The 12,266-nt window shown below is 47.9% G+C and overlaps 1 protein-coding gene across 1 annotated transcript in view; it reads right to left on the reverse strand.

Annotated features, from left to right (window-relative positions):
• Positions 1–6,391, reverse strand: part of VAC14 (VAC14 component of PIKFYVE complex) — a 94,965-nt gene extending 88,574 nt beyond the window's left edge. The window contains exon 1 of the mRNA XM_081216149.1: positions 6,000–6,391. Within this exon, the coding sequence (XP_081072275.1) occupies positions 6,000–6,103 (104 nt within the window). The 5' untranslated portion in view covers positions 6,104–6,391. The remainder of the gene's footprint in view (positions 1–5,999) is intronic.
• Positions 6,392–12,266: the final 5,875 nt, after the last annotated feature.

Below are 12,266 nucleotides of genomic sequence, written 5' to 3' on the forward strand. Positions count from 1 at the left end.
AGTCTGAAAAACCTAGAATGACTTTTTTCTGGCTTGAGTTTTCCACGCCTGTTTCCTAAATTCCACAGAGACCTAGATCTTGTGTCCCCTTGTTCTTGAGGAGTCCAGGATGTGGGGATCACCAAAGCCCTGCAAGCAGCTGTGCCTCCCCTCCTGCCCAGACAGGCTGCCCGGGGACTCTGACTGCGATGCCCCTGGGGAAGCCAGGCCGTGTGTGTTTCTGCTCCGTCCGTGTTAGAGCAGCCCTGAGAGTGGGCGTAATGACATTCATGAGGCTCCAGCAGGGCAGCAAAGAAGACCCAGCCCTGCCAGCAGCACAGCCCGTCCGGGAACCACCTCCTCGCCTGTCTCCTTGTTTCAGGTCACAAACGGTCCCTGAGCCACCGGAAAGGGCCCTCCTCCCCACCTCCCCACTTGAGAGTTGGCAAAGGGGACGCATTCCCTGCCCCTGAGGGGCTCTCTGCCAGAATTCCCCTGAGAGGCCTCAAGGACTTTCATGCAAAACAGAGAAAAAAAATCTGGTGAGGACAGTGCAAGGTGAGGAGGGGGCAGGTGAGAAAGAGCACAACCGGCAGCTTTCGTGGGGAGGGAGTTAGGTGTGGCTTCATGAGGGTCAGCTTTTGCAAGGGGTTCTGAAGGATCAGTAGGTGTTCGTTCAGGGTGAGGAAGCCCAGGCAGAGGGAACAGCATGAACCAAGGCTCAGAGGAAGGACAGAGGCCCTTGGATTGGCAGCACAAAGCACATAGGTGGAGGAGACGTGGGTGACAGGGCCAGAGAGGCTGTGCCCACTCATGTGCTTGGCAAAGGAAGTGGCCTTTGCTTCTGGTGGCCGTGAGCAGCCACGGAAGGTACAAGTCATCAGCAGCGGTGGGTGGTAGGATTTGAACAGCGTTTAGGGAACTCTGAGGACTGCAAAGGCTGCCAGAGACCAAACGGTGGGAGAGCACGAGGAATGGGGCACTAACGTCGGGTGACAGCGGGCAAGTGTGACAGGGTCTCCTGAAGGGGGAGGAGATGGGCAAGGGGAATATCTGTGTTCAGAACCCCCCAACATTCCCGTTCGCTCTACACCAGCTGCAAGGTCCCCCCACCCCGAATCTTACCAGGACGTAACTCAGGGCACCCCAGGCCACTACAAATACAATGGCCCATTCAGTTCCCGAGGGCCTGGAACCCCAAGTCTCCATCTGCTCTTGGAGGAAGAATATTATCAGTGTCCAGGAGAGCGAGACAATGACAGACAGTGGTTCCCTGTGGAGGGGAACCCTGAGAACATGTTCTCACCAAAACCATCAGTTCTTAGAGCACTGGGCCTGGCCCTGTGGTCACCCCTGGGGCCACAGCAGGAAGACCTGTCCCACGAACCGAGCCCATGCTCTCTACGGGACAGTCAGGGTGATCAAGACAGGGCCGGCTGACCCCTGCAGTCTCACTGCTCAGCTGCCCAGCACAACTGTCCTCTCCAGTAAGGGCTTCTTACTGGGCCCTGCTATGCTGCTCCTTGGACACTTCCTGTCCATTCCACTCCATGGGGAAGCTCCCGCTCCCGTCCACATCCTAGCCAGCCTTCAAAGTCCAGTTCACATCCAACCCCCTGCTTTTCCCAACCATCCCAGGAAGGACCACTCCTCCTCTGCACGCTGAAGGACTCGGTGACCCTGCAGTCTGTGCCCAGCACTGCACCATCGAGTGTCACGGGTTCTTTCTCACGTGTTTCATGTTTCTAGCTCCACAGCTCCAGGCCAGAGTCCCTGAGGACAGACTGGTGCCACGATTCTCTGCCTCTTGAGCGCCAGCCCTCTCCCCACGTCTAGAGCTCCCCACACAGTAAGTGAGGAATCAGTAAGCATCTGCCCAGGGACCCATCTGTGCTGGTGGGCGGGGCCGCAGGGCAAGCTGTAGGGAAACATGGGCAAAGCCCCACACGCTGCCGTACTGGTGACAAGGGGTGGCCTGCTCATCTACAGCTAACCTGTTGGGTAAATCAGAATTGTACTTGGACGGGCCTGACCCCTAGTTTACAATTCAAGTTAGGAGGGACAAAGGGCACCACTACCAGGATCTCAAACGCACACTGAGAAGGACCAGGTCCCCAGGGCATGGCTGGGGATAGACACTGATGCCAGGATGTGACTTGACATGCGTTTGCCTAGGGGTGAACCAACCCCTTGGGGGTGCCCCAAATAGCCCCCGTCAGCAGGACCTGGTCTCTCCATAGGGCACAGGCAGAGAGAAAAAGCAATTACAAAGGGAAGCAGAGGAAGTGAAGTTTGAAATCCGGGCGCCCCCAGTTCCAGGCTAGTGTGTCTTCAAAGAACACCCCGTCTCCTCTTTCATCTCCACGTTGTGAGCCACAGCTGGGGGATCTCAACTAGTTCTGAAGTTAATATTTGGCCCAGAAACTTATGATCACAAGTCCCAGTGACCTTTGCTGACATTAGGGTCACATGCATCGCTATTCTATGTCCCAGAGAAGAGATTTGCTTCATTCCTCTAAAAACTCTGGCTGACGAAGTATCCTCTAGAGATTGCTCAGAGCCTCCATTCTCAACTAGTCAGAGGTGTTGCAGGATGGCAGGAACACCCATTCCCCAGGAGGCACAATGCCCAGTGCTGGCCAGCTCCAAGCTCTCTACACTGCTCTCAATTTCACAAAGTGCCACACCGACTACCTTGTCCCTGACTGAGAAGGAGCCACAGACAGGCCAGGACGCATTTGGAACTGTCTTTCGCCCAAGGAGAACCTGGGGCCTCATCTCAGCAACAAAACCACAGCCCCGCACTGGGCCCCTCGGCCTCTGTAACGCAGCTTGGGGACAACCTTAGGCTGCATGAGGACTGGGGAGCTGACCACTTCCCACGAACACACTCTAAGTATTCCAGGGGGTGGTTATTCCTCACAGCAACCTCCTTCTGTAGTTATTATCATCTCATCATTTAAATTTGAAGCAGAGCCTCAGGGAAACCAAGTCCCTTTCTTGAGGTCACAGAGGATCTGAACCTTGGCACCTACAAAGCCCAGGCCCCCTCAACTGTACACCAGATCCTCCCGCCCATCTTCTTAAAGCACGTCAGCTGGGCCTCCCTGGTGGCGCAGTGGTTGAGAGTCCGCCTGCCGATGCAGGGGATACGGGTTCGTGCCCCGGTCCGGGAGGATCCCATATGCCGCGGAGCGGCTGGGCCCGTGAGCCGTGGCCGCTGAGCCTGCGCGTCCGGAGCCTGTGCTCCGCAACGGGAGAGGCCACAACAGTGAGAGGCCCGCATACCGCAAAAAAAAAAAAAAAAAAAAAAAAAAAGCATGTCAGCTGCAAAGTGCACACACCCAATTACAGAGGGTACTTCCCTCGTGCACAACTCAGGCCCCAACTGAAGTGCAGCTTTCTCTATGCCTTTTCACCACTGTCTAGTGTTAGACGTCTCTGAAGCATTCCTCCACCACACATGTGTGTACATACAGATGAGGTACATACCTGAGATGTTGAAATGAAGGTCTAGGGGTGGCCTTCTACCATTAAGGCAGGAAAGAAGTAACCACTTGCCGAGCACTTGCTACATGCTGGGTAATGTGGCGGATGCTTTACACGTGTTATCTCATTGAAACCTTAAAATAAGCCACGGAGCTAGGTACTATAATACCCATTTTACAGATGGGGGGAAATGAGGCTCAGACATGTTATGAAACATACAAGGTCACACAACTTATGGATGGTTGGTGCAGAAATCAAACATAGATTTTTCTGACACCAGGTCTGAAATCTACCATGTTACATTTTCCCCTCTTCAAACATCAAAGCTCCCACCTGTTGGATGCCTACTGGGTGCCAGGCACTTTACATGCATTATTTCATTTAGCCTATCTCATTTAATTTGTTGATGTCCAAATGGCCCGGCCAGGAGGTGGCAGAGGTTTCAGCCATTGCACACACATTCCTATGTCTTCAGAGGAGACAGTCTTGGCTGTGGCTTTGTACTATTTTTAGAGAATTAAATAAAATAATGCACATAATGTGTTCTGCACTGCATATGCTCATGTAACAGTATTAGTGCAAAATCAGAATCAAACTGTGATGTTATACACACCTCACAAGATCATATTCATTCATTAACTGCTGACTGAGAACCTGCTTTGCTCCTGGCTCCAAGAAGGACAGAAAGATAATCCAGAGTTGTGTTTATTCCTGTGCTGTAAAAATTTCAGCCTGGACTTCGGGCTGCCATTTTTTTCCTGACAAGTCCAAAGAACCATCCCAGTTCTCTATGCAACACGCTGTAATCAGGCAACATATTCAGGCAGCGATTTCCCAAAGAGAATCTGGCAGGTAAACGTCTCCTCCATCTGCTTTGCTGAGTATTTAAGTAACCTGGTTTCCACTTGCTTATTACTACTCTCCAATAACTGAACAGGAAAAGCGAAACATCTGCCTGTGAGAAAAGGCCCAAGAGCTTCTGAAAAGGCCCAAGAGTGAGTTAAGGAATTTGCTGGAGGTCAAAGAATGAGCGTCACACAACAGACTAGATTAGAGCTGTACAAAGCATTCTGCAGTCATGGAAATGTTCTAAAATCTGCACTGTCCATTACGGCAGCTGACAGCCACATGTGGCTATTGAACATGTCAGATATGGGCAGTGTGACTGAGGAACTGGATAAAATTTTTATTATATCTTCATTAATTTAAATGTAAATAGCCACCCATGGCCAGTGGCTACCCTATTAGATAGGGCAAAACTACAATCCATATTTCCTGATGCCCAGACTGGCTGGCATTCTTTCAGTTTCACAGCCTGCCTCTTTCTACTCTTTTGAAATTACCCACCCACCAGACTTTATCACAATGATTTGGCTGGAAAAAAAATACAAATGTAAAATAACAGCAGAAAAACCTTAATGTTCGCAGTTAAATACCTTGTTTTGTAATTAAAAAAAAAAAAAAGCAAAATGTCAGATCATGGTTACAAATACAGTGGAACCCCGTTATCCAGTTTCAGTTACCAATGGTCAACAGCAGGTCAGAAAATATTAAATGGAAAATCCCAGAAATAAACAATTTCTAAGTTTTAAACTGTATGCGGTTCAGAGTGGTGAGATGAAATCTTGTGCTGTCCCACCAGGACATTAGTCATCCCTTCCTCCAGCATATCTATGCCGTATATGATACCCACACACTTAGTAGCTTCTGGGTTATCAGATTGACTGTCGGTATCACAATGCTTATGTTCAAATAGCCCTTATTTTACTTAATAATGGCCCTAAAGTGCAATGCTGGTGATGCCGGTCATTAGGATATTCTCTCACTGTGCTTAAACTTTACCATACATACGTAGGTATGGGAAAAAACATAGTGTATATAGAGCTTGGTATCATCCAAGGTTTCAGGCATCCACTGGGTGTCTGGGGACATATCCCCCACAGATAAGAGGGTACTGCTGTACGTGTAGTAAGACTGCAGAAACAAGAACAAATAATTCCTTCTTTCACTTTAAGGAAAGCGTGATATGACAGAGATAAACTGCCCTCTGAGCCTTGAGGTTTTGGCTTATTTCTCCACTTGGTCAACTTACTGTCCCTTTCACTTCTCAGAAGCTGGGTAAGAAATGAAGCAGGTCAACATCGTTAGCAAATTCTCATGCTTCCTACCTCCCTCCCATCAGAGGTCACTCACTCTCTGATTTGCTTGTTTGCATGGAGACCACACTGAGGACGCACCATGTGCCAGGCACTGTGCAAAGCACCACGCATACATTTCGTTGCTTCGTTCTCATGGCAGCCCCTTCGGGGTACCAGGAGGTTAAATAATTTGGCCCACGTCGCACAGTCAGAAGCAAAGCTGGGACTGCCAATCTCCTGCTCTTAAGCACGGCCCTAAGGGCCTGAAACCTGGAGTAGCAACACTGGCTGCAAAGGCGTGAGGACCTGCCCGGAGGAGCGGGACCCCTGCAGAACCAGGACGGAGTCCAGGCTCCGCTCTCCACGACCAACCCGGGTGCCCGCGGCTCTTACTTCTCGATCTCCAGTGCTGCCACCTTCCGCTTTTCGTAGAGCTTGTCATTGAGGGCGCGCACGATGTTGGGCGTGAGCGGCGCGAAATCCTTCTCGGGGTTCATGGTGGCAGCTCGGGGCGATCCCCGGAGCCCCGCGACTCCTCAGCCCGCGGCAGCCCGGGCCGCGCCGGGGCTAGGGGAGTCTGCAACTCCGCGCTGCCTCCGGCGCCGGCTCATGGACCGCGACGCCCCGGGCCGCCTGTCTCGCTCCGCCGCCGCGCGCCGCCTCGGAACCCGGGCCTGGACCCCGTCTCCGTACACCTGCCCCTGGCCGCCAAACAGCTCACGAGACCCTCTCCCGGACAGCACCTGCCGGGCTCAAGGGGCAGCAGCCATGTTACTCAGATCAGGTGACTCTGCACCGACTTCCGCCTTCCGCCGCTAGGACCCGCCCCTCTCCAGCCGCGCCCCCGCACGCATCCGCAGGTGGATTAGCCACGCCCGCACAAGGCTCCACCTTCTCCCATCACACTCCTGCTTGTAGACCCCCAAGGTATGGGTTTGGTTGGAGGCCTGCTTAGCAGGGCATGAATACCAAGCACTCCACTGCCTGCACGTGGTAGGCTTGGAACATGGTGGGCTTCTGTACACGTTCCTGAGAACGAAGGGGCTCTTGGAGCCTGACTCGGTTAGCATAATTTATTCTATATCTACTGAATCCACCACTTCATCCACTGCTTAGTCACCAGCCAGTTTCTCATATGCCAATGATTCCCAAATTAGAGTAATACCATCGTGATTTTCGCCATATCCTAGCCATTTGTACTATTATTTAAAAAATATTTTCTCTAATCAACGAACTTAAAAAAATTTAAAATTCCTACTTTATCCTTGCTTATGCCCTGTAATCATGGGTTTGAATAGTGATATATATATTTCTAAAACACATCAATAAATTGCAATTAAAAACAGAATAATCTGTCTATTGTGACCCCAAAAGTGGGTTCACCTCTTGGTGGGTATTGAGCCAAAAGTCACAACCAAGCCAAAGTTGGGGAGAAGGAAGCATTTATTATTTCTTGCAGCAAGTAAGGAGAACACCAGTGATCTCTGCCAAAGCAGTGTCTCCCCCAACAGCAAATTTGGGGAAGTTTTAAGCTAAAGGCACATAAGTATTCATGAAGGGGCTTGAGCAGTGGAGAATTCAGCACAGAATTCGGGCCACAGTCGACAGACTCCAAGCTTTAGCTGATTGAAGTCACCAGCGTCAACATCATCATTCCATCCTCCTCCTAGGTGTGGGCCTTAGTTCTTGCAGTACTCAAAGATCGTATCAGATTGTTATGTACATCCCTTGAGGAGGAATTAGGACTCTGTTTTATAGTTGAACTGTTTTTCTTGACTGCTTTTCCTTTGTTCTTGCATTCCCTTACTTCTCTTAATATCAATGATTACTAAGACCTGTTCCAGGGCAGGCACTGTGGCCATATTTAGGTCACAAAACAGCTTAGGCCACTTCTCTTATGTTAAGAAAGCCTAGCCTGGTACTCTTTCTCCAGGGACCCCCTACTCTACCTGCTTATACTACCACCTAAAATCTCAGGTACCAACAGTGGTTGTCACCCCATCATTTGGGACTCAGGATGTGTTATCATGCTCTGATACCTTGGAGGGCTGGGTTACAGACAGCACAAGCCCCAAATGTGTTGCTTGCAGGCCTCCAGATGGATCCACTAGAAAGCAGCCCCTCCAAGTGCTTTGAAGTGTCACACTAAATCCTGGAACAGACATTGAAGCTATGTGCTAAAAATTTTAAAAGCACTTTATTGATTCAGTGTGGCTAAAGATACAGTAACAGGGAGATGCATCAGAGTTCCTTATCATAAGCTTCCACAGTGGACAGGGACTTAGGACAAGGCTATATCACAGTGGAACCCAATGAGGATTAATATTGTTAAAAAACAAAATTCAGCTGAGTAAATTTGAGGATTTAATTGGATTTATTCAACAATTTATGACTGGCAGCATCCCATCTAGCAGACAGGAGCTTCAAAGAGCTTCAAATACTTTTATAGGCAGAAGGGGGAGGGGGCTAGGAAGGAAGTGGATGGGTTCAGGTATGTCACAATCCTTTGGAGAAAGGGGGTGTTTATTATGCAGATTACCTCACCAGAGCTGATCAGGTAATTCCAGATTAACTAGTTAAAAGTCACATTCCTGGGAGAAGCTGAAACTACAATTAGGTTAGTTATTAAGTCTTGATTTGCTGACGTGGGTTTAGCACAAGTGACTCAGTTTGGGCTTTTTTTTTTTTAACAATGTGAACATAACACTGGTGGTACTTTTTTCTGAGTGAAAAGCACTCACTTAAAGCTTATAACAGTTTTGAAAATGGAGTGTTATTCTCAATCCACAGATCAGAATCTATGGGACACAAGTGAGGGGTTATAGGTGGGTAGAATTCTGAGATGGCCCCTAAGAGTCCCTCCCTTTTGGGTATATGCCCTGTGCAAAACCCTCCCTTCAACTGTGATTGAGTCTTGTAAATATGATGGACTGTCTCTAACAAGTATTGCGTTATATAGAAGAGATTTTGCAGATGTAATTGAGGTCCCTAATCATCTGACTGTGAGTTACTAAAAAGGGAGATTATTCTGAGTGGGTCTGAGCTAATCATGTGCGGACTTAAAAACCATTAGAAGAGATTTTAAGTGGGAAGGAGATTCTCCTGCTGACCTTGAGAAGTCAACAGTAACAACAGTGAACTGTTTATGACAGGTCATTTGGTAAGGACCTGAGAATGGTCTCTAGTTGCTAAAAATGGTCCCCTGTTGTCAGTTGCCAAGAAAATGGGACTTCAAATGACTGCAAGGAAATGAATTTTGTCAACAGACTGAGAGAGTTTGGAAGAGACTCTTTCCCCAGTTGACTCTCCAGATGAGGATGCAGCTGGCTGGTTCATTAGCAGGGGCTTTTGAAGATGGAATTTTAAGAAAAGGGTTGGCAGGTATCTAAACACATATAGATCTAAGCTTTCATAAATGCTTCTCTGCCTTAAGTCTAGAAGAAGAAATTCTTCTTGATGAGCCAGTAAGTTCTGCTGAAGTTTTCTTTTAGATTTTGGAGACAAGAATTTAACAACAACTTTGTAGTTTGTTACAAGATGTGTTTCAAAGCTGTAAGGTTTTTTTTTTTTCTAAGAACTACTTGTCTGTAGAAAGCCTTATTTCTCCCCCATCATTTCAACGTTTACTTTCTTTCATGAGACCTCTGTGAGACCATCAGCATTGAATGAGATACACATTGAACCATGTTCAGCATCTGGTTTCAATTATTTTAGATTCAAGTGATAATCTAAGAAACGAGGAGCCTCAGCTGAATTAGTTTGATTCTTCTAACGGATTGGACTCAAAGCACCTGCCCATTTTCCCATCCGCCTTCAGATTTAGGGGAGATTAAGAACTTAAGGTAGAGAATCTTTGAGACTGTTACAGAAAATTTAAAAAATTCAGGTCTTTGTTCGTTAACCGGTCAGATGGAATTTGGGGGTCAGAAAGAACTAGAATGGTAAATTTAATTGTAACTCAAGTTGCACCCAATATTTAAAGACTACGAAATGTGCACGATACAGTAAAAATTCACACGGTAAGAAATTACTAAATGTTTAGAAATCCAAATTTTCACCTTTTTCTGTTTTTAGTACCCGCTCCCCGGGTGACAAAGTGGACTCAAGTTTCCGTTACCCCTTACTCAACAAGGGGTGGTGGTACTTACTACACGCTTACCTTGGGGAAACAACTTTCCCTTTATAACTGGACAGGAAAATCGTTTGGTGACAGAGAAGGCTAAAGGAAACGGAGGCCGGTGGCGTGACCGTAACACAGGTCCGCGGTTACTCTTGAGGAGACGGCCTCAGCCCCAAACCACCTGGACCACCTACACCTAACAGGACCGCTTTTCCCGCCGAGTCTCGCCCTCTGGCCAGTGTCACTACAGCCCGCCCACCCGAAGCCGTCGTCGTGGTAACGCTGTTTGGTCCCACCCCATCCCTTCGCCCCGCCCACCGCCTTGTATATTAGTAGTCAGCCGGGCTTCGATTGGTCCATCCGTCCTTCACTCTGGGAGAGGTTCCGGTCTGCGGGAACTCGTATTTGAATTTGTGGCGCCGAGAGTTCGTGAGGTGAGGAAAGGAGCTGGGCGTCTTCCTGAAGCCGACTAACTCGGTGGTGAGTGACCCTGGGGGGAGAAGGACGATAAGGGCGGCCGAGGTGCAGGGACGCTGAGTCAAACAAGCCGCCTCGAGATGGGGGGCTTCAGCCGGGCTGCTTCCCTCCCTGAGGCAGCCTCTCTGTTCGCTTCCTCGCAGCCTCTAGGTTCTTTTCTCACGTAGTTTTCCTCGCGAGACAACTTCCTCACGTAGTTGTCTCAGAGACAACGCGCCCGCCCCTCTTCTGTCGCCCCTGGAGGGAGGCTTCTCCTGACGCTCCCTTTTCCTTTTCTTTCGCGAACGGTGTCTCTCAGTTCCTTCCCTCCCCAGTAGCAACCCTCCGACCCTGCCGTGCTTACACCTCCCCCAAGCGTACTTGACTCCCCCCGACCTCTTTCGTAATTATATCCGGCTCTCCATCACCAACACTGTCAGAAACTTTCTACCTGCTCTTGACAGTGTGGAAAAGACTCCTGAGCAACTTGAAGCGCGGTATAAAGCGCTACAGAAATGTAAGCTCTTGTCCCAGTTGTTGACTCTGAATGAGGATGGATTCATATCGAAAAAAGGACTATTTTGTTCTTGGTCGGACCCTGTTGAGACATACTTTTCGTATTGGCGTTAAAAAATACTGTCTAGACCTTAAAACAGAACAAAGCCAATAGGTCTGTTGGAGTACAAACTTTGAGACTTGATCCAAAACATAAAAACAACCACTGGTAGAAAAGACTTCATTAATTTCTGTGTTTATTATGATCTGACTCCCCCCCACCCAGCCACCACGTACTGAATTTCAAATTGAGGTCAGAACCATTTAGGGAGTTTTACAGTGTAAACGGACATCTTTTCCTATGTCCCCGGTGTTACTATGAAAATCTACTTTCTTTCCAGTTTGATAATTCAACTTCATATTCTGGATGTCCAGCCTCTGGAAACAGAGGTTCTTAACTTGGGGTGTGTGTGTGTCGTAGTCCCCTTGAAGAGCCAAGAAAACCTTGGAGTTTTTTATAGAATATGACGCATAGAAATTTTATACCAATTTCAGGGAGTTTTAAAGTCCACTTTGAAGTATGGATATCTGAAGGACCTCAGTCCAGGTCTAGAGGTTTATATCTATTTTTTTTAAAAAGTAGAAGTAGTTAAACAGCCAAAGCAGCTAAGTGTTTTACTTCTAAAAAATGGCCGTCATTTAATTTGAGTTGTTTTAAGATATGTAGTTCTCAAGGAAGTGGGGGTTGAGAAGGCTGAAGCAGTTGTATTAGTGTTGCCAAACCAAACTTGGATTTGCTCCACCGTGCACAGTAAAGCCAATCTACTGACAATGGGCTGTGATGAAGAAAAAAAAGTGCAGCATTTATTGCAGGCACCAAACAAGCAGTCAAGGTAGGTAATGCTCAAAAGGCCCAAATTCGCTGATGGCTTTCAGGGAAAGGTTTTTAAAGACAGGATGAGAGAGAGGGTTGCCGGGTGTATGATCAGCTCATGGACATTCTTCTAATTGGTTGTTGGTGAGGTAATTGGGAGTCGATATCATTAAATCTTCTGGTTCCAGCTGGTCTGGGTCAGCATGCGGTTAACTTCTTCCACCTGGTGTGGGTTTCAGCATCTGCAAAAGAGCGCGAAGGATATGGCTCAGAACATTATGTATAGCCCTTAAGGAGGAACTAAAGGTCCTTGATTTTGTTTTATGGCTGAACTATTATTATTTTGTCTTGCTTGATTGTTTTCCTTTGTTTCTGTGTTTTCTCACTTCTGATTAAATTTTGTTCTTTGGGACTTGGGGAAGGCCTGGGAGGCTAAAGCTTTTCTGCAAACTAGAGGCAGGTGGAGGACATGGGGGAGAGGAGAATCTGTGTTGGGAAGGCCCCATAGGATTCTACTCAGATACATTAGTAGCATAGCTTCAAAATGAGCACTGAGTTAAGAATTTTAGAGAAGACACTGAAATGCTTTCTAAAGTTATAGGAAGGTCATTCATAGATGAGGGTATGGGCACACAGGCATACAAGAAGAAAATTGATAAGATTTTGTATCTTTTTGAGTTAACATAAAAACTAGGAAAATTCTTTTTTTATTTCA

The sequence above is a fragment of the Mesoplodon bidens genome (assembly GCF_964165515.1).
Source record: "Mesoplodon bidens genome assembly, chromosome: 18".
Lineage (NCBI taxonomy): Eukaryota > Metazoa > Chordata > Mammalia > Artiodactyla > Ziphiidae > Mesoplodon > Mesoplodon bidens.